We start from the raw sequence: 22,408 nt of genomic DNA, 5'->3' as shown, positions 1-22,408 counted from the left end.
GCGTGCACCTGCCGGTGGAGGTGCAAGGGAAGCGCACCTTTGACCTTTTTGATTTTTGATTTTTTATATTTCGTAAATTATAAAATATTTCGATTTTATTTTTCTGCAAGTAACTAAAAAATAACAAATAGAATAGGGGAAAAATAGTTTAGAATTATTTTGCAATTTAAAATTTCAAATTATTTTAAAATTCAAAATAAATTCTTGAAATATATATATACGCAATGATATAAAAAAATCCAAAATATTTTCCCCAAATTTTAGTTATTATGTTTAAGTGATCTGCAAAATTCCAAGTTCAAAGATTGTTTGGTGTGAAAGATACAAAAATGAGAAGTTGTTTGAGAGGGAGAAAAAAAAAGATAGCACGAATCTTGATGCAAAATAGACGGTATGAATACGGGTGCGCTTAGCACCTACTCTAAAAGTTCACTCTCGAAGGTGCAATCAGTCCGGGATGGCGCTGGAAGTGCCTGCCTGCGGAACCACAATCACAAATCGGCGGTGCTCCAAACGACCACCGATGGAGATGCAAGCAGCGAGCGTGGGGTCTGCAATGGTCCACTGCCATAGGTGCAAGTGATCGGCGTTGGGACGGCCATGGCTCTCGGAGAAGAGTTGCTGACGAGCAACTTTGTGCAAAGCTTTGGGGATGGGTTCGAGGGGTCTTGTTGCCAAGCCACCGATGTCGGTGCAAGCCAGAGACAGATCTTCCTTGGTAGGCATGGTGATATATATAAAAATAGACCTTTAGTTCTAGTTGGAGACACCAACCGATACTAAAGGAGCTCGCGGTCAGCCACATCTCGGTGGCCTCGGAGGGACTCCCCACCGGGAACAAGAAGGTAAAGGCCGTAAGGGATGCGGCGACTTCATTGGAGAGGATGGCAAGCATTGATTGACAAGTGCATCGCGGATGTCTCATCAAACTCTATCATGAGAGAACAAAGGAACGATGAAAGGTAAAGGCCGTAATGAAGAAGCAAGAGGAGAATATTGAGCCGGAGAGGGCACAAGTTGAGGTGAAAACAGGGAATCGGAGTGCCTTGGAGTAAATTTGGTAAGTGCCTTGGAGGCGATCGGAGTGCCTTGGAGTAAATTTGGTAAGTGCCATTTTTTTTTAACAGAAGTGCCATATGAAAACATCACCCCGATGCCAGCCCACCTATAAGGTCAGAGGCCCTCAAAACTTTCCTAACAAACTCTCCCTCCACGGCTCATTCAGTTACAACCTAGCTAACTCCATCTTGGCGAATGGCGACAATGGCGCCCACGGCCGCGCCCGTGCGGAGCCTCCCACCAGGCTCCGTGCTCAAGCCCAGCGGCCACCAGATCATCGCTCAGTACCTCGCCCCCAAGGTGCTCCGCGGCGACACCACTACCCTGCCCGGACTTGTCGCCGAGGGCGTGGACGTCTTCTCCGCCGCGAATCCTGCAACCCTCCCCTTCCACCCCAGCAGCAGGAGGGAGCACGGGGAGGCGTGGGGATACTTCTACGGGGAATACCCCGCCGGCGAGATGCGGCAGGTGCCGGGCGGGTTCTGGGCGCGGTACGGTCCCGAGAAGGGGTACGTGCACGGCCACCGCGGGGCCATGGAGGCGATCGCGTTCCGGCGCAGATTCGGGTTCCACATAACATGGTGCGACGACGACGGCGGGGTGGTGATGGTCCCGACGCCGTGGCTCATGAAGGAGTACCGGCTCAACAAGGGCGCGGCCGTCTTCCGCGCCGCCGCCGCGCGGCCCGGCCCCAAGGCGAACATGGACTGCGTGGTCCGCAAGATCTTCGCGAATCCGCCGCCTTGCAGCTCCGACGAGGAGTTCCCGGCGTCCAGATACCCCGGTGGCGCGGACGAGGACGCCGGATACGCCAGGGACGATGACCTGAAGCGCGTCGGCTTCCGCCTGGAGGAGGAACCGGCGAGGAAGCGCGCACGGTAATGAGATTGATCAGTTCGTGTCTCGCCGCATCGTTCGATTGATTCGTGTCTGCTTCAGAAATCATTTCATTTTTCCTGTAATCTTTTGATTTCTTGTACGTGGAGATGGATCTTTGAAAGTTGGTGTCACCAAATCGTAGTGCAGCAACTTTTCGAGGCCAGAATTTGGACTGTACACATCTTGATTTGCTTGATCTTCCAAGAACAGTTCAGCCGTTCAGGAATGTTTGGTTCAGGGCGTTGCTTTGTTTTACTGGAAGTTAATTAGCTCTTCTAGAAATTTGTTTGTGAGAGGTTTCTTCAATTCGCATCATCGTCCGATGGACAGTAAAAATGCCTCTATGTCAGCAATTCTTGCTTCATCTTGGTTAGGCAATGCTACCTTGACAGTTGCACTGATTTTATGGTAATATAGTTCAGAGAACTTTTTTCTGCAGCATTAGTTATTGTCCACTACAACAATGTTTAATCCATTTTTATCTACTAATGATCTGAATCAATCATAGACCATAATCTTGAGTTCATTCTTCTCCCCCAATTTTACTGATATTATCCTTTTGGCTTTTTGCATATATACTATAATATATGATGACGATGATGGCACATGCATCAAAACTTTCAGAACCGGTAGCTCCAAGCAACTGTATGTTTCTATGAAGTCTCCGCCAGTTTTAGATAGATCTCCATTTCTAGCGAGAAAAGGAAATGAGACTGGAGGGAGAGAACCCCTCGGCTCACTTAGAATTTGTGAGTAGCCGTAATATTGTGAGCACGGAGGCTCGAATCCAGGCAGGGAGTGCACGCATCAGCCCGTGCTTACCATCCCGGCCAGGCCATTATGGTTCTCTTCCAGAGAGGAATGACCGATAGGGCGTAACTTGCATAATCTCAACATTGGAGGACTAAGATCTTATATGCACTTGTGAATTTCTACACTAGAAAGATTAGCATATATATGTTAAGAAGATGCTGGCAAGGTTAACCTCGATAACGTAAATTTCATAACAATGCCTCTCACCTCTGGGGCCTCTCTCTGTTATTTTCTCTTTTCCTTTGAGCTTATGACAAGATTGACATCAGTCCAACTACGCGTGGCCGCACGACATGTGCAAGCAAAAAAAAGGTGGCCCTTATCTGGGAGTTATCTTCCATGGCTTTGAGGGCATGAGCAATGGAGGTAGTTGTCCAACTAGGCTTGGATAAAACTTTTGACATATGCATACCATGTTATGGTCCTATTAATATGTCTTTCTCTCAAAAGCTGATTTGGTTTTTCTCTTTCTCTCTCACATTTCCACTTAGTTTTCACTTTATGGCTGAAGAGGTTGCCTCCTGATGAAGAGACTGTCTCCTTATCCGAACCTAATTTGAACCACCCGAACCAAGATAAAACTGTGAGGCAACACCCCTAGAGCTATGCATTGGCCATGCCCTGATGGAGCCTCCTTACGTCACTGTTGATCTTCTTCGAGCTTGCATCATCATGCATTACTCATTTCCTTCACATGTCCATGTACCCCATACTATAGAGGTCATTCTCTGTGTCAGCGTCTAGAGAGTAGCATATTTCTATTGTTATGTATTTCCCATAAGCTTACGCATTATCCTTAAGAATATTGTGCTAAGGTCAAACTACATAATGTAACTGACAAGCCATAAGAGCACTTATCGATCACATTTGGCAAGGAGTAGTAGTTCCCTTTCATGTAACAACAAAAAAGATGAATATTTCTTTTCACAATAGGGTGATTTTATATGCGTTTGATATGATATGGAACCAAACTTTTCCCAATAACTACCTAAAATGATTCTTGCTTTCAAGGATAACCCATGATCATATTCTCAAGCACTTGATTTTAATAAGCGCATCCATCTGTCTCTTCAACTCCCTCACTGCTCGTCTAATGCAGGATTATCGGTTCATTTGGCTTTTCTTACCTTTCTTGGAACACAAGTTGCTATAGAGAGGTGAGTACAATGGAGCCCATGACACAGCTCTTGCAACAAGTGCTCCTTCAAAATTAATTTAGGTTGTCACCAAAAAATTGTCGCCGAAGAAATCCCTATGTAGTGCGACATTATAGAGCACACTTCATATATGTGTTCTCTCAAATAATTTTTTGAATGCTAGAAACACATTTGAATGCAATATTCATGCATAAGTGACTTATTATCCACATTTTAGCTGATATTTGTTAGCCTTTGTGAGGAAAAAAGGTTCTAGTATATGTTTTTATTTTGTGGTATGTATACCATTACTTCAATGGAAAACACCATAGAGGGCATATCAATACTATATCTTACAGCATCTGTAGCGATGCCCCCTCTTGGTGTCCGGACCACCCTCAACTGTTGGTGTTTGGAATGCCCCAATTACATTCTGGATCGATGGGGGTGTTAAGCTTCATGCACTAGCCACTTGAACCAAAAGTCCGAACTGATGGAAAGGGCTAGGCAATCCACATATACACTTCACAACACCCCCACTCGCGTGTGACGGGAGAAGAGAAAGTCAACACGTGAAAGAAGAAGAGCACACCGAAACAGGGCATCAGCGATGGCTAAAGAGGGGGGCAACAACAATTTTTAGGCTTAATTGCGAAAACCAGGATTTGAACTCGAGACCTGGGGCTCTGATACCATGTTAAGCTTAATGCACTAGCCACTTGAACCAAAAGTCCGAACTGATGGAAAGGGCTAGGGCTATATCCACTTTGGGCTATTTTCACATGTTTTCCTCTATTTCTCTTGAAATTAAACAACTCTATTACATAATAATTTTAGCATACAAATTGACTCAAACAATTGACCAAACCTTTCCTAAAACCATTTGTTGTGTTGAAAAGATAGATTGTGCGTAGTTATCTTAGGGGTTGTAGAATTTCTTCATAAATATCGACCAACGAGGATAGATGTCATCTCTTAGGTAGTACCCATTTAATGTATTGATGGATATTGGTCTCATAGTTTCACTAGAGTGTTTCCTTCAACAAGTCGTGCAGACAACAAAGAGCGTTGCGGCACATTGATGCCATTGTGACATTCTACTATGTTGAAGAGAGAGTGTCAAATGCACATGCAATAATCTACCATATCTTCAATTATGACGGTAGCCAATCAAACATGACCTTTATAAAATCTTTCCAACCAATCAGACAATTCTTCCATTTTTAATGCACGCAACCGATTCTTCCAAGCATTCCAGCATAGCCTCTTGCTAACCAACTGTCATGATTTGAGTTGTCTTCTGCATTTAGTAACTCAAATATTCTTGTCCAAACACCGCCACCACCGTTGTAATTTTGTTTTGCATGGCTTCAGGACATGTGAACTCAGCCATGCAAATATAGTCATCAACCACATCTATGGCAACTCGTGATGCAAGACATAGATTAGAACCCAAGATCACATATGAAAAATATTTTGCATCCTAAAGCATAAATGAAACCTCTTTGGGCCTGGAGCTGGATTAACGTTGGAATATTCATTGAACTAGATGGACCATGCGCGCTTTGCTGCGCCCGTTTGTACTGTTTGCATTTTCTTCTACATTTGCATACATGATTATGTGTTCCTTTAGCACATATCGTTACCGCAACAAACATGCTAGAGCACCCATGGATAGGAAAAAATAACATCAACAATAAGCCGACCATTAACAACACGAATAAAGTGCTCGGACAGGGATTAACAACAACCCAATGTGAAGTCTAGCAGCACCTAGGCTAACAACACACCAAAATCGTAGATAAGCAGACTCAGAAAAATAGTAAATGCAGATCACAAACCAAACACGGCCCCAAATCCCCGGGCCTTCCTAAGGTCCGAACCACATCACACCATGGAAATTGCGCGCATAGAGAAGGAACAGTCCATGCAGCAGAATAGGAGATGAATGCAGCGACAGTCCCATTTTCTTGTCATCAACCCCATATCATAGGCGCCAACAAAAAGACATGAATAAGTACCTTTACAACTTCTCCAATTCAAAAAACACTATTACATGGAAAAACTAATACTTATATATTATTTGCTAATAACCCTCCATTAGCTGAGACATAAAGAATAGCCAAAGATAAACTAACATGCAAAGATAAATCACATCCGCTCAAATTGATATCAAATATTGGGACATCCCAAACTCCAGAGATCAATTGCCAGGCTTTAAGCTTCTAGTGCAATGTGCTCTGTTGAACTACTTGTAATAACTTTGTAGAAAATGAAAATATACTATTAAAAAAAGGTATAAGAATTTAGAACTCAATCTACATGAACTCAATATCACTTACTTCAATTTTATGTGCAGTTTGTTTAGGATGGAAAATCATGCAACATTTCTACTATGTCTTGGACACTGGGATATTTTAGCATAGAAAACTAAGAAACCATTTTCAATTTTATACAGACAAACATATGCCTAGGAAGGAAAATACACATAATTGATCATTTTATAGGAGAGCACTTCAATAAATCTAGATCATATAAGATTCCCCAGTCAGATTTATCAAAATCTGCATCTCCAAAACCGTGATGCTTTAGGCCTTTCATAAGCTCGCACTTTCAGCGCCTCATAATAGCGGTTGATGAACCACATCGCTGGGGAGGGAAAGCATGGATACGCGTCTCGAGCATCGATTCACATACTTATGTTACCATACATCAAATGCCGATAATACAGAAAATTTAAGGCCTTGACACAGTAACTTGTAACTTCCTTATGCATGTTCAGTATAGAAGTTATTGTAGGGAAAAAATAGACACCTATTGCATATATTTCACTATATATTGCAGTCTTTGTTAGGCATGCAAATGCACCATGTTAAGAAGTAAGGTAAGTCTCTGTGTTGAACCATTACCTCAAAGTATGTTTCAAGAACCCATGTTCACTTCAATCACTACAAAGACGACATCAATTTTTCATCCTCAGTATTCTACAAAACAATGCAGCAGTACTGTTGTGAATGTTAGACTATTGATTTGCACCGAAGACCGGAAAGAATGATTGGATACTTGGAATAAGTAACTATAACAAATAACATGCCAGGTAATAGGTACAAATATTTTTTGTTGTTATATGCTCCCATCTGGTATTTAACTTTAGATGTAACAAAAACCAAATTTAAAAAATGCATACATTTGAATATTTATAATCAAGTAACCCTCAAAAACATATGGTGGCAGCTGAAGATATATCTAACCAAACTATCAGGATTGGCCTCTCGTTGTGGAACAAAAGCTACAGATCCTATAAAGCTGAATTCCAAAAAATCCTATTGTGGCACTTTAGAAGAAAATACAACAATTACCCATACATCTTATCAATGAGTACTTTAACCAGACTGTTAGTGAGCTCATGATATAGGAGATAAATGCACCTTGCTTTTTCATACAAAATCTAACCATCAGTACAATAAACAGGACAAAACATGCATAGTAGTGGTAGCAGAAATTCATCTAAACCAGGAGATATTTCACTGACATGTACTGATTTATTCTAAGAGAAAAGACTAAAGCAGAAAACATATGACCTTTGCGATTTCAGGTCAAACGAAGAAAATTACCTCATGAAAGGGACCAAACTGATGGATTGCAGCTTCACGACATTGTCCAACAAGCCAAACCTGAATGGTTAATCAGCATGTACGTCTTTTGACAGTACGGAAATAAAACTGATTTTCTTAATCAAGAACAGTGGGAAACTTTGATTAAAAAAACCTTGGCTAGGATCCAGATCAACTACTATGACATATACTGCCTCCAAATCAATGTCTGCTGACCAACGTTGTATGTCCTCTTTGCATAGAGAGATTCCTCACCTTTTCTGCTCTACCTGCAGCAATCAAAAATAAATTACTTGATCTTGCTATAGGCTGTAGCAATCCAAATAATTATTTACTTTCGGTAGAAGAATATACATGATACATCCATCAAAAATAGTTGTAAGGATCCAATAGTATATTATCCGACAGAATCACGGAAGAACTGAAGAAACTTATGCATGTTATACACAATATGATCCGAGTGGCGACAACAAAAATAAACACCGAGAAGCTACATATAAAATGTTTCTAGCTAGATCAAAATCGCACCTCCCTCGCCGCAACCAAGTTTTTGGAATCCCACCGCTGTACAAATATCCACATGTCCAACACTCAAAATGCTCAGATCACCACCAAACACACAATGATCTTGTAGTTCCCACCAAATTCACACATAAAAAAACACAAACACATCAATAACAGGCCACCGCCAATCCTACCGCCAGCCAACCTCGCCACCATAAACCAACGTGCATATAAAACCTCGTGAAGGAATTGCCAAACAATGTAAAGTAATATTTTGAAGACCTCGTGAAGAGATGCAACTAAAAACATGAGCCGAAATTTGTAAATACCGAGTAGCAGTGGCTTGTGATTCCTCATCTATGTGCATATGCAGTCATAATTTCACACGTGCAAGCACAAAATAGCAATGGCCACCGACAATATCGAAGACGTAAGGGGAAATAGATGATGGAAGTTCCCCTGACCGGGCGCCATGTCCTCTACATCATCTGTGCCACCCATGTTCCATTTTCAGAATCAATTTTCCCTGTTTCATTTTGCTAGATAAGGAAAATTGCATCCTAAATATTTTTTCTAACCAGATTTGGTTCCTATTCACATTGTGCAACTGTCTCTACTTTTCTTCATAAGCCTAGCGATCTACATTGCCAGGCTTAACATTCATGATTTCCTTACAATGTAGTAGCCTCAGAAGAAAAAAGATATGCTAGCTACTTACCCAGAAACAGAAACACTGAAATACAGTTTTCTGAACTAAATGATTCATGATTTTCAGTTTCACATCATCCTGCTTATCTTGAACAAAATCTCAATAAGCTTTTAAATAATTCTCATAATTAACTGGCTAGATTAATAGATGCATCTTGCATGTCTCTCTTTATATGCTCAGTTTTTTAAATATTCTCATGACATATGGCTTGAATAATGTCAACATATGAATTTGTAGAAATAATGTCCTGCTTTTATTTTCTCCCCAGGGTATATATTTCTAGATTTGTGTTGGGCCTTATTTACCTTGGAATGGATGGAAACATCCTATCACCAAATTGCATGCCAGAGATTTGATTTCCATCACAAGAATGACGATTCAATCGGAAGCGAGTAGCAACACATACTCTTGGTCGGCAACATGGCTTTCTTCGGGATGGGTTCTGTCAATTGTGTGCCGTGTGGAGGCCGCCTCCACTGTAGCATCACTGAGTCCATTGTGCAACACGGAAAACACCTGGTGAGCACAAGGCATGTCCCTATCAACCAATACTTAGTGAGCTTCATCTCAACTGTTAATACTCTGTCGGTTTGGAGCAAGACATGATTTAAAAAAAATGCCATGAAGAAAATAAGGATGAAACAACTAACCACTATGTAACATATTTGGTGAGCAAGAAAATAGACCTTTTGAGGAAATATTGTCAGTTACATTTCGAAGTGACGTAACATTAATTTGTCCTTCTGTTCAAGTTGCAGTTACAGGGTACGTAACGGTATAATATGTACTATGTAAGTGCTGAAGTACAGGGTAATGGACATTCTTATCAAACATGGTGCATGGTTCATTAGTAGCTTATCTGCTGTTGAAATATCAGAACTATTATGCTTTAATAAATATGTGTTGTTTTCTGCATCTTATCCTTATTTGTAGATGTATTGATGCCTATGCTATAGCCTCACTTGGGTCAGTTTGAGAGGAACTTTGGTAGCAATGTTTTATCACCACCTACCTTCAGCCTACCTTATCTGCATCACCAGGCTACATGAGATCTGCACGACCAGGCTACACGAACATAAATTTTCCATATTCAATTTTGGATAGACCAAAATGGCAGAAGGAAGTCCATTTGGTCTAATATGATATCTTGAACAAAAGGGGACTGCATCTACTGTTAAACGTTCGATTTCAGCTAAACTGAAACACCGTTGCTGCATTAAAGGAAAGAACCAGCTGTTGTATATCGTTCCTAAATTGAAAGGGATAGTGAAAGGATAGAGAGAGGACATCTGCACCCAGAGAGCCTAGGCCCTAGGCATTCGAACTTGACAAATCAAGATGCAAAACAAGAACGCGAATACCCTGAGCAATTTGCAGATTGGTTGCTCCTGTTCAGTTAAGATCCTATTGCTTTCACCTATGATAAAGGAGTACAAACCTTTCTCTAAAAGAGGAGACTGAATTTGATCTTATGTCAATTTGAAGCCGCATCCTAATAAGTATTTCAAAGCATGCAAGATAAGGCAAGTTGCATTTTACCTTGTGAGTATCATGAACCTATTAATACTTTTTGTCAACATACCTAAGTATACTTGAGTAACTTTCTAGCATCTCAATAGTCATTCTATCTTATTTAGACTGTAATAGGTTTGTCACTTAAACTGAATGAAATGCATTACTGATGGATGTGGTTTGTTTGCGTAGTTGCACTTTGCGCGTGTCCATCCTATAGAATTATTCCACAGACCTGATTGCAAGTAGTTTCCAGTATTAGAGGGGTCAGTATGTTCCAAGGCCCCTGCTATTTTGCAATAGATTTTGTATAAATTCCTGCTACCCAGCACTAATTCTTCCTTCCTACACTAAAAAGTGAATATCTGTGTTTGTACCTTGTAGAGTACATTTTTAGCGATGCAGGCATGAATGGCTGAAGCAGAAAATGGTGACCACTACTCAAAGTGCTCATCTATATTGTAGAAAATATACTTTTAGTACAATATAAGGGTGTTGTCATGTAAGAAACAACCTACCGAACTACAACAGGGAAAGCATCATACACGATAACTGAATCTCCATGCTAAACCTGTGCTAGGTAAAATAGACCATCAATCTGTCATAGACCAAATCATCACTGCAATCCAGTCTGAACAATTAAACCTGAATGCTAAACCTGCAGTAGGAAAAACCGATTCAGGACAAAGCATCCATGAGCCACCGCCAAGATACGACAGAACCGTACAACTAAACGCTGCGCATTTTGGATCCAGACACTCGAATCCCGAGCTCATCAACCTAAATCTGAAAGAGCAGATAGATATGTACTAATACGGCCGTCCAAACAAGAGACCATCCAATCAAAACATGCCCAGCAGCATGGCCACACGTGCCGAGAATGCAGCAAGCGCAGCAAAGCGGCGGCACCGGCCGAAGGGACCCAAGCAAAATGTGCCCCCAAATCGACGGAATCGCAGAAATGAACACACGCAGATTGGACTCAATCCCCAAGCGGCAACCGCGCACACTCCCATCACAGATCCAGGGCACACACCACATAGCAGCCAAATATCCACGCAAAAAATTAGAGAAGAAAGTAGGGGAAACAAACCAGCTCAGAGAAACAAACGCGACGGGGAAGAGCGGCGGCCACAGCGACGCCGCCGAAGAACCGCGCGCTTTGCCGCAAACCCACGAATGAAGAGGAGAACCAGAAGAGCAAGAAGGAGGAAGCTGCGGTCAAAGAAACCACGAACCGACCCGCAGCCGCTTCGCCTCGCCGACACGTCGAGCAAATCCGAACGCAGCCACATCATCGCAACGACCCCCACGGGCTGGCCCAAATCACGGCCCACACAGAGAAAACGGAATGCAACTCTTGGTGGGGCCTGCAACAGCGACGGGCAGATCGCTCAGAATCGCTCCCAACCCTGGGAGCTTAGGGCATCTCCAACGGGGCGATCCATCCCGCGCGTCTGGATGGGTCCAGACGGACAAAAACCCGGTCCAGCGCGCGGACCCATCCCTAAAACGGATGGCCGCGGCGTCCGGAACGACGCCGCGGACGCGAAAGGCTGGTCGCTCGCGTCCGCCCCTTGTCCGCCCCTGGCCCGCGTGTCATAGACATAAATATTTGTTTTCATTAGAAAGAAATCATTACAATTTTTTTTAACTACTACTTCTATCCTACTACGTACGGGGCCGGCGGCCTCGCCGGCGTCTCCTCGCCGACTCGCCGTCGGGGCCGTGGATTTCACTCGACGCGGCGGCTTTGTACGCGTGAGGATTCGACTCCGCCTACCACCGGGTGGCGCGATGGCGGCGGCCGGCCGGCGGCGGCGGCGGCGGCGGCGGCGGCCGGTGGCGGCGGCGGCCGGCGGCCGGCGGAGGCCTTCATCCTCCTCCTTTCCGCCCGCGCATACCTCAAGCGAGATGCCTCCTGCGGCGGAACCATCCGCCTCCCGCATACCTCAAGCTCCCCGCAGGCGGCGCGTTCCACGGCGGTGCGCGCCTCCCGTGCGGACGCGCGCGGGGCCCGGGCCTCGTGGTTCTCCTGCCGCCGGTGCATGCGCTCTGCCGGCCGCGCTCCGCCGACGCATCCTCCCGGGCGCGCCGCTCGGCGAGGGCATCTGGATGAGGTGACGGCCGCTCGCATAGCGATCGCCTCGTTCTTCCGGCCGAGGAGGTCGCCTAATCGGCGGCGGCCGCGCGCCAGGTGGCCTCGTGCTCCCTCGTCACGCGCGTGAGATCGGCGAGACGCTCCTCGATGGCGGCGTTGATGTTCGCCAGCGCGAGGTCCCCCTCGTCGACGGGCTCCTCCGCGGCGGCCGCCCCCTCCTCCGCGGCCTCGTACCAGCCATCCGCGGTCTCGTGCCAGCCGTCCGCGGCCGCATCCACCATCTCGGCTTCGGCTGCCTTCTTTCCCGACGCCTCGGCAGCGACGCGGAGCGCTTCGTCGTCGGCGACCCACCGCGAGTCCGTGCGCTCCTCCTCCTCCGTCCGCGGGAACCTGGCCCGAGCGGCGAGGGAGAGCTTGGCCCACGTGGACTGCAGGGTGCGCGGCATGGCGACGGAGAAGGTGGAGTGGCCGCCGGAGAAGGTGGAGTGGGAGAGGAAGGTGAGATGCGGTCTGTGTGAGACCGCCGCCGTCTTTGTGAGAGAGGAAGGTGAGATGCGGTCTGTGTGAGACCCGCGCGTTCCACCGCCCGCCATGGCTGTCCCGTCGAGGCCTGCCATGGCGCAGCGCCGCGCAACGAAGACAAACCACGTGGCGTCTCTTTGGGTCGCCGCGTTGGGCGCCGCGTGCGACCCAAACGGACACGCGGACGCGGGGCGCTGTCCGCGTGTCCGGACGGCCACGCAAACGGCCCAAAACGGATGGCCCAGCGCGTCCGTTTGGGTCGGCCGGTTGGAGATGCCCTTAGTGCTCTTAGAGGATAGCATAACATGACCCATAGCCTTTTGACCATCAGTCGTCTATTACCCATGTATCGTACCTCGGCGGCACGGTTGAGCGACTTTCAACTCCTTATTTAAACATAGAAGAGAAGTGAGGATCATCCGGTTCTCTTGATCATTAGTTTTATCATACGCATCATCATTCATCATTTGATGGAAAATATATTCATCATCACTATAGTCTATGGGTTAAACAATGCAACAATCGAACAATAGAACAATCCATCAAATTCATCACAAAATATTTAAATGAAAAAATATATGTCCGGTCAAATTGTTGAACATATTGAGTGGGGGTAGGACAAAGATGGACACGTCAGCCGGTGACAAGTTGTGTTCGACTAGATGGCCTAGTGGCGGTGGCCGAGAAGGAAGAGCTACAACCGACTAGAAGGGCGAGCTCAAATGGTCCCCGTGTAGGCTGGTGGGTATGAAAAACCAAATCCATCACGCGTGCCACGACCAATAGTTGTCTCAAACGACGGGGAGAGTAGCGGCGGGCGGCTTGCGGCGTCGCTGAGGAAAAGGCAGACTGCCGTTGTCGAAATGGGGTGCCGGTGGCTGCGGTGACCCAGCATACCACTGCATGTTGTAGTATACAAGTCGTTGATATGATCTTTGCGAAGGGACTTCTTCACAATTTGCCATATCCCTCAGAGTGGTACAACAGAAACATTGCAGGTCATAACACTCCATACTTTATTACAAACATTGTCTTAACAAGTTGGTATTCTCACAGGTCCTATGAGAACACCCTAAGATACTACTTAAGTACGATTACAACTCATAACAAATATAAAGAGAGCTCAACAACTTATTTAAGTAAGTTCTACGTTGCTCGGCTCTATGATGCTAGGGTATGTCACTACTCCTCCACCTCCGTGTCATCTGATCCGTAGACTATCCCATAATCTACGCCTTCCACTCCGCCGGTAAGATCAGGTTCTTCGTAGACCAGCTCGTAACTTCCTTCTGGTGCTCCATCGTTGATGGCCTCCACTTCCGGATCACGGTCTAGCAAGGGTGTCGAAAGAAAGTGAGTACAGGGGTACTCAGCAAGTTCTAAAAGAGTAAAAAGGTGTTTGATGCACTAGCTACGACCATTGATCAGGAAATCGCAGGTCAATGCATGTTTTGAAATCATTTCTTCAAAAGGTTGCTTTTATTATGAAAACTATGCCCGTCAGTCTTCACAGGTTGATTAGAACTTCGTGGAGTTCCTTTCCTGCCGCGTTCGCAGTTCCCTTCCCGGAACAAGGAGTGACAGCCACAATTTGATACACTCTGCAGAGGTGCGTTACTTTTCCCACAAGAGATCTCACCCTTTTTGCCATCCGCAGGGACTTGCCCCCGTTCACACTTCCTTTGGTGTGAGGCCAGGTATAAAGATCCAAGCCCACACCGCCTTCTCCGCGACTGCAAACCCACCCTTTTGTCCAACCGTACACCCCCAGTAGACTTCCCCCGATAATACGGCTTTACTCACGGTGTACTCCGGACAATCCTTCATAGATGGTAGAGCTTATCATCACTAATGGATGGGGATTTAAAAGGATATCCCAACCTATTGCGGAAGTGCCTCCAACACCCCACCGGCTCTACCAATCCGTTGGCGTGCAGAAGGGAAAAGATACGGCTGGCTTCCCCAGAGCCATTATAGATCTCATGGTCAACGCGATTTGTACGGCGCTAGAATCACTGGACGGCATTGGTGATTAATCCTAGGGTGATATAACCCATTGCAATGGAACCTCCACCATATCAACACATACCATGGTTCCATTGCCAGCCACATAGTCATATTCATAGTTGGAAAGTAACATTTTATTTGCGATGCAGGAATGATAAGTATATAGCTTTGCATTAAAGTAGTAGAAAATACTCAAGTTGACATGAGCAAGGGTGAACTTGCCTGTGGACTGCGAGATAGTGCAGTTCAATGCAGTTGATGGAACCTGGACCTCGGGTTCTGTAAGAAGCATCATTGTCCGGTAAGGACAATGTTATAAAATCCAAATAATGCAATCATGGATGTATTATTTTATGTTGGATCCCTTTACCCCGCTGAGTTATATCAATTTTGGGTTGCGTTTAAGATTTATGTCTTTGACAGTAATTTACAATTGATTTAAAAGTATTAATCATTGTAATTCACACAAAGTACAACAATTCAAAGTAAAACTATTTTACTTGATGATTCCCTTAATCATTCCAAAAATAATTTGAAATTATAGAGTTACCTCTATAGTTTTTGGAATAAAAAGGAATATAGTATTTTTCTTGGAAAAATACCCTTTTCAATAGAAATGATTTGGAATATTAGAATTTCAATTTGAAATGTTTGAAAATAAGTATCTGAACTTATTTGAGATTTTTCCTTGAATTTTAATTACAAGGAAATAATAATTTTAAATTCCAAGTTATTATTTGAAATTCTTAAAATTCATGATTTTGAATTTGTCTCATAAATTCCATTTCATATTTTATTCTTGTTAAGATTTATTTTTCCTTCATTAATCCAATTTTTATTGGATTTTTAGAGTTGTATTTGATTTATTAAAATTTGGTAAAGTTTTGGCTTTTTATTAAATGTTAAAAGACTAAAATACCCCCTGGACCTTATTGGGCTCATCCCAATAACCTAAGCCCATGGGGCAGCCCACTAAGGCTTGCCCCAAAGCGGCTCGGTGGCGCCGAACGGCCCACCTCTCTCACTCACTCGGCCCTCTCTCGCTTTTCGTCTCTAACCCTAGCTGCTCTGCGACGCTCTGGCGATGGCGTCGCCGCCATGGCCGCCGCCTCGCTCCGGCCATCGCCGTGCTCCTCCGCCATAGCCACCTACCGATCCTGAACCGCCGCGTGCGGATCTATCGATCTGTCCGCGTAGTTTCCCCTTCTCTTCCTATTCTGGCGAATCGCCTCCGTTCTGGATCTCGGGAAGAATCGCCTTGATGAACTCCGGCGAGTTCTCGTCCTCGCCGACGATGGGTGTGCTCCTGGGGTTGGCTTGGCGCGGGTGCTGCTCGCAGTACTCGTGCCGTCGCCTCAGGTGCCTGCTACGGTGGTGCTGGTTCGTGTTTGGGTTCGCCGGCGTAACGTCGGCGCCTACCCTGGACTCGCAGCTGTTAGGGCCGCGCGAGCACTGCCTCGCCATGCCCTAGCTTCTGCTTCCAGGCGCAAGTAAGTTGTTGCACTTCCTCTTCCTCTTCTCCATATCTTTGCGCCTCCCCTTGTTACTGTTCTTCTTCCTCCTCATGCGCTGTTGCTCTCTGGTGGTCCTGTGATCACGCAGAGCCATGCTATTGCTGCGCAATCTTCCTGTGCTTCTGTCTAATACAAGCTCATGGCCCAATTACCATTTACTGGTACTGGCACATACTGTTTTGCTTGCTATTCATGCTGTGCTAGCTTCTCTGCTGCTTCTAGCATGCTCTGTACTTGCCATGCTCTACTGTGCTTGCTCAAAAGCTTGCTATGCCATGCTATGCTTGATTATGGCTTGCTTGTGCTTACTGGTATATCATGCTTGCTTGTCTAGGTGTATTTGTGATGCATCAGTGACACTTGTGTGTGTGCCAGTGGTGCCTGTGATATGCTTCAGTGCTTTCTATGCAAGCCAATGATCCATTGGATCATTCCTTGCTTGTTGGCTAATTTCCCTGTGTAGCTTGGCTTGCTATAATTGATCCATTTGATCAATTGATTGTCAGTGATAGCTTACTGGTTAATATTGTGGCTAAGTGATTCAATTTCCTTGTGATGCTGATGCTCAAGCATCACTATGCTATTGCTTACTCAAGCTACTGGACTTGCTCCAGTGGCTATGGTGCAGTGATTAAATTGTGTTGCTTAATAGTGTGCTACTGTCAGTGCTAAGCATGGATCTGTGATAAATTCATGCTTGTATTAATTAAATTATGATGAACTGCTTATGCAGTAATGATTTAAATGATTTGCTTGCAAATGATTTGGCTGTTCATGATTATCTGGCAAGCAATTGAATCTGAATCCATTCCTGGATAATGATGTGATATATTTGGCTTCCTTTTAATTGATGCTAAGTGTGCTGTGACCTCAGTAGCCTTGCTACTGATTGGTTGCTCACCTATTTAGTTGGATCTTGTGGCTACTCAACCTTTGCTTGCATATTTGGGAATCATCCTTGAGATGAATGCCAATATGCTTGCCTGATGAAGATCTAGGATTTCTGATGGTTCATAGCTTAGGATTTACTGTGTAGTCTTAGCTGCTAATCCTTGCAATCCATCTACTGGTGCTATCTGTGCATGTGATCTGGCTATGGTGTGCATCTGTGCATATGTGCTAGTTTCTGTGTACAAGATCTGTACCTAGATGCTTTCTTTTATAGTAGCTTCTGACTGGCAGTAATCCTTGGTGAAAACCAAGTGATGATCTACCCATATGAGCATCTGCTCATTCCCATGCTTATTTCATGCATATGTGATGGATCAAATCCATTGGATCTGTCCAGGAACTTAGTATACCTTGTTCCAGCTCCTAGTGTGAAATATTTGGTTGATGCAGACTTGGGGTTTTTGTTCACAGCCCTTCACCTCCAATCTCTGGTTGATCTTCTCAGGTCACCATGATTCCTGGTGGCTAAGTTGGTTGTGTTGGTTTCTGTTCTTGGTGATAAACTGGATGAACTGGTGCTTGTTCTTGCTTCACCCTTACCTGGTGATTTGCAAATGTGGTCGAATGTCATGGTTCTAGGGTTTGTGTGCTATTTATATGGCCTCTACTTCTTCCCTGGCCATGACACACAAGCGCATTTACTTTATGACTCATCATTTGCCTTGCCTTGCTGTTGCTTGCCTAGCAACAACCTTCATATGGTGAAACTTGAGCCCACTGTGGCTTGCTCAGTGCTGGTCTGCCTATGTTTATCTTGTGCTGTCCAGGATTTTGGACAAGCACAAGTGTGCTGTGACAGTTTGCACTATCCAAACTGAATTCTGTGTTATTTCTGCTAACTGTCTAAACTGAATCTTGTGTTAACACTTATATTCTGGCTAGTTCTTGTTCTCTGTTTTATTTTGCAGGTTTGAATGATGCTATGGCCAGAAGATCATACTCAAGACACTTAGTTTAGGTTTAGTTTAGAATTAAACTTGTAATTTTTCTTTTCTTTTCTATTCTGATCATTATATCTCCATTCTTGTATCAAGAATATTGTAAAGACTTTGTAATTGTGTTGTATATCAATAAAGCTCAAGTTTTGGTTTATGAGCTTTGTATTATGTGATGTTTATATTCTTGATTAAATATTGTGTGTGATATTCACTTTGAATTTCAAAGTGATTTGAATTTATATCTTATGTTTGAATTTTAAATTCATTGTTTATATGGTGTGATGTTTATATTTAAATGTTTAACACTTGTCAAATGCAAGCATTCCCAAAAGTAACAAGTTACAAAAGAGATCATGTCGAAATTTCCCTAACTCACATTGTCTAACCCTAAGTGCAAAATGAGAGAGAACCTCGATCCCTCTTAGGTTTAGTTGCAATAAGGCGCGAAAATTTCCCCCGTTTTGCGATGAAATGCACATCCCATTTCTAAATCTACCCTTCGTTGTTCCTATGTTCTGGGTTATTACAGCCTCTCCCCCTTAACAGAAACTTCGTCCCGAAGTTAAAATTGGTACCTGAACATCTCGGGGTAAGACTTCCTTAATTCTTCTTCCGTCTCCCAAGTTGCTTCTCGCTCAGGATGATGTTGCCATTGAACTTTGCAGTATTTGATTGCTCTGTTTCTTAACTTCTTCCACTGTACTTCTAAGATCTTTTCCGGTCTTTCCACATAAGTTAAGTCAGATTGCAATTCTATTTCTTCATATGTAATGGGATCATCCGGTGCCTTCAAACACTTTCTGAGTTGTGAAACATGAAACACATTATGAACTTGACTTAGTTGTGCCGGTAACTCCAACTCAAAGGTTGTGCCTCGATTCTGACTGAGTATCTTAAATGGTCCAATATATCGAGGACTTAACTTTCCTTTCACTCCGAACCTCTTAAGTGCTTTCATTGGGCTAACCTTTAGATAAACCATGTCTCCCACTTTCGGTTCCCAATCTCTTCTCTTTAAGTCGGCGTAACTCTTCTGACGACTCTGAGCTATTTTGAGTCTATCCCGGATCACCTCGATGACTTCTTGTTTCTCCTTGATGTAGTCCGGTGTAAATTCCTTGTTTTCTCCGGTTTCGAACCAACAAATTGGTGATCGACACTTTCTTCCGTACAATGCTTCGTACGGTGCCATCTGGATGCTACTCTGATAACTATTGTTATATGAGAACTCCGCTAGAGGTAAATGGTCCTCCCATGAGCCTCCAAAGTTCAGAGCACAAGCTCTAAGCATGTCCTCAAGTATCTGATTGGTTCTTTCGGTTTGTCCTCCGGTTTGTGGATGATATGCTGTACTGAAATCCAACTTGGATCCCAAAGCTTCTTGTAGTTGTTTCCAAAATGCTGATGTGAAAATTGAACCTCTATCTGAGACTATCTTCTTTGGTACTCCATGTTTACTCACAATCTCCTTCACATATATATCCACAAGCTTTTCTGCAGTATCTTTTGTGTTTACGGCTTTGAAATGAGCACTCTTGGTAAGTCTGTCCACTATTACCCATAGCATATCCTTCTTCTTACTAGTCATTGGTAGACCAGTAACAAAATCCATTCCGATTTCATCCCATTTCCATTCCGGTATCTCTAGTGGTTTGAGTAATCCCGCAGGACTCTGATGTTCTGCCTTCACTCGTTGACATGTATGACATTCCGAGATATATTGTGCTATTTCTCTTTTCATGTTGTTCCACCAGAACATCTCCTTCAAATCCATATACATCTTAGTACTTCCCGGATGTATTGAATAAGGGGTTTCATGTGCTTCCTTTAATATGATTGACTTCACTTCTGGATCATCTGGTACACAAATCCTTTTCTGGAAGTATAATGAATCAAAATCCCCTAGATGGAATTCCGATGGTCTTCCTTCTCCAATCCTCTTGATTTCCTCTTGTATGAACAAATCATCCGCTTGCTTCCGGATAATCTCATATTTCAAATCTGAATACATCTCATCCATAATCCTCATGGTTGCTATACTTCCCTTATCATCACCTTGAATAAACAAAATCTGAGCTTCCTCTAGCTCTTTCCGAAGTTCCTTTGGAATCTCCCATTCCGTAGGTTGATTCTCCGTACTCTTCCTACTTAGGGCATCTGCTACTACATTAGCTTTGCCTGGTGTATAGTTGATCTTAAGGTCGTAATCCTTAATCAACTCTAACCATCTCTTCTGCCTCATGTTTAATTCCTTCTGAGTGAAGAAATATTTCAAACTTTTGTGATCGGTGTATAACTCACACTTGGATCCATATAGAAATTGTCTCCAACTCTTCAAAGCATACACAACTGCCGCTAACTCTAGATCATGTACTGGGTAGTTGTGTTCATGTGGTTTCAACTGCCTTGATCCATAAGCTATTACCTTCCGATATTACATAAGAACACATCCAAGTACATTCTTGGAAGCATCACAATACACCGTGTAATCCTTTCCAGGTTCAGGAACTGCTAACACCGGTGCTGTGGTTAACTTATCTTTGAGTGTTTGGAATCTGGCTTCACACTCATCTGTCCACACAAATGGAGTATTTTTCTTGAGTAACTTGGTCATTGGTCCTGCAATCTTCGAAAATCCCTCTATGAATCTCCGATAATAGCCTGCCATACCAAGAAATCCTCGTATCTCCTTAGCATTTTTAGGTGATTTCCATTCCAATACGGACTGAACCTTGCTTGGATTCACCGCTATGCCTTCTTTGGTTATGACTTGTCCAAGAAATTCAACACTATCTAACCAAAATTTGCACTTGCTAAACTTCGCATATAGCTGATGTTCCCTCAAAGTTTGCAGAACTATCTTCAAATGCTTGGCATGTTCTTCTTTAACTTTGGAATAGATTAGAATATCATCTATGAACACTATCACAAACTTGTCCAAGTACTTCATGAATATCTTGTTCATCAAATTCATGAAAATTGCTGGTGCATTTGTTAGTCCAAATGGTACAACCAAGTATTCATGGTGTCCATACCTTGATACGAACGCTGTTTTTGGTACATCCTCCTTCTTGATCTTGATTTGATGGTATCCTGACCTTAAATCTATCTTCGAGAAGAATCCCGCTCCTTGAACTTGATCAAAAAGGTCTTGGATTCTAGGTAAAGGATACTTGTTCTTGATAGTTACATTGTTCAAATTTCTGTAATCTCCACACATTCTCTTTCCTCCATCTCTTTTATCCACAAAAATAACTGGTGTACCCCATGGTGACACACTTTCTTGAATGAATCCTTTCTGTTCTAACTCATCAATCTGAGCTTTTAGTTCCACTAATTCTTTTGGCCCCATCTTATATGGTGGTTGTGATATTGGTGCTGTGCCTGGAATCAGATCGATTGTGAATTCTATCTCTCTATCGGGTGGCATTCCCGGTAGTTCCTTAGGAAATACATCCTTAAACTCATTCACTACAGAAATATCTTCAATTCTCACCTCCTTCAGACTATTGAGTTCCAATCCAATCTCCAATTCACTGTACTTATCTCCTTGGAACACGATTCGACCTCCGATGGAGTTGCGAAGTGATACTGTTTTGTCTCCACAGTTAATCACCGCTCCATTTTCTGTCAACCAATCCATCCCTAGGATGACTGATATGTCCTTCATGGGTATGATGAATAGGTCCGCGAAATACACACAGTCACATATGGTTAGGACTTGTGCTTCTTTCACGTGGGTTACTAAGATCGTTCCCCCCGCGGATAGAACAGTTATAGGGGTTTCTAACTTAGAACATCCAAGCCCGAATTTTTCCACAAACTCCAATGCAAGAAATGATGTGGTTGCTCCAGTATCAAATAATACCTTGCCAGGATGAGTAAGAATGCTTAGCGTACCTAAGACTGTTTGATCCGACTCTTCCGCTTGTTCCAAAGATGTGCAGTTCAGCTTTTCATAAGGCTTTCCCCTCTTGTTGTTGTTGTTGTTGTTGTAGTTGCGGTTGCTGTTGTTGTTGTTGCGGTTGTTGTTGTTGTTTCCACCTCGTCCTCCAGAGCTTTGTCCGCTCCAGGATGCCTTGTTTGGACAATCTGGCTTGATGTGTCCTTCCTTCCCACAACCATAACAGATGATTCTGGGTTTCTGAC

The 22,408-nt window shown here is 43.8% G+C and overlaps 1 protein-coding gene and 1 long non-coding RNA gene across 6 annotated transcripts; one reads left to right on the top strand and one right to left on the bottom strand.

Moving 5' to 3' along the window:
* Positions 1-1,158: 1,158 nt before the first annotated feature.
* Positions 1,159-1,970, top strand: LOC139835298 (NAC domain-containing protein 23-like). The gene has a single exon (XM_071825179.1). It carries the CDS (start codon positions 1,255-1,257, stop codon positions 1,939-1,941), a length of 687 nt encoding a protein of 228 aa, XP_071681280.1. The 5' UTR covers positions 1,159-1,254; the 3' UTR covers positions 1,942-1,970.
* A 3,526-nt stretch (positions 1,971-5,496) lies between these two features.
* On the bottom strand, positions 5,497-11,458 carry LOC127335439 (uncharacterized). 5 transcript variants are annotated; one of them, XR_007872791.2, is made up of 5 exons: positions 11,320-11,458; positions 9,020-9,230; positions 8,030-8,531; positions 7,502-7,770; positions 5,497-6,892 (listed from the first exon to the last, which is right to left on the bottom strand). It is a non-coding gene; the product is annotated as an uncharacterized lncRNA (long non-coding RNA). The 5 variants fall into 5 exon arrangements; XR_007872790.2 differs by lacking the exon at positions 11,320-11,458 and having other exon boundaries at positions 5,499-6,170; positions 6,797-6,892; positions 9,020-9,417; XR_007872788.2 differs by lacking the exon at positions 11,320-11,458 and having other exon boundaries at positions 9,020-9,417.
* Between the last annotated feature and the right edge of the window lie 10,950 nt (positions 11,459-22,408).

The sequence above is a fragment of the Lolium perenne genome, chromosome 2 (genome assembly GCF_019359855.2).
Source record: "Lolium perenne isolate Kyuss_39 chromosome 2, Kyuss_2.0, whole genome shotgun sequence".
Lineage (NCBI taxonomy): Eukaryota > Viridiplantae > Streptophyta > Magnoliopsida > Poales > Poaceae > Lolium > Lolium perenne.
The sequence above is the reverse complement of the archived record's forward strand: the minus strand, read 5'-3'. Positions and strand labels throughout refer to the sequence as shown.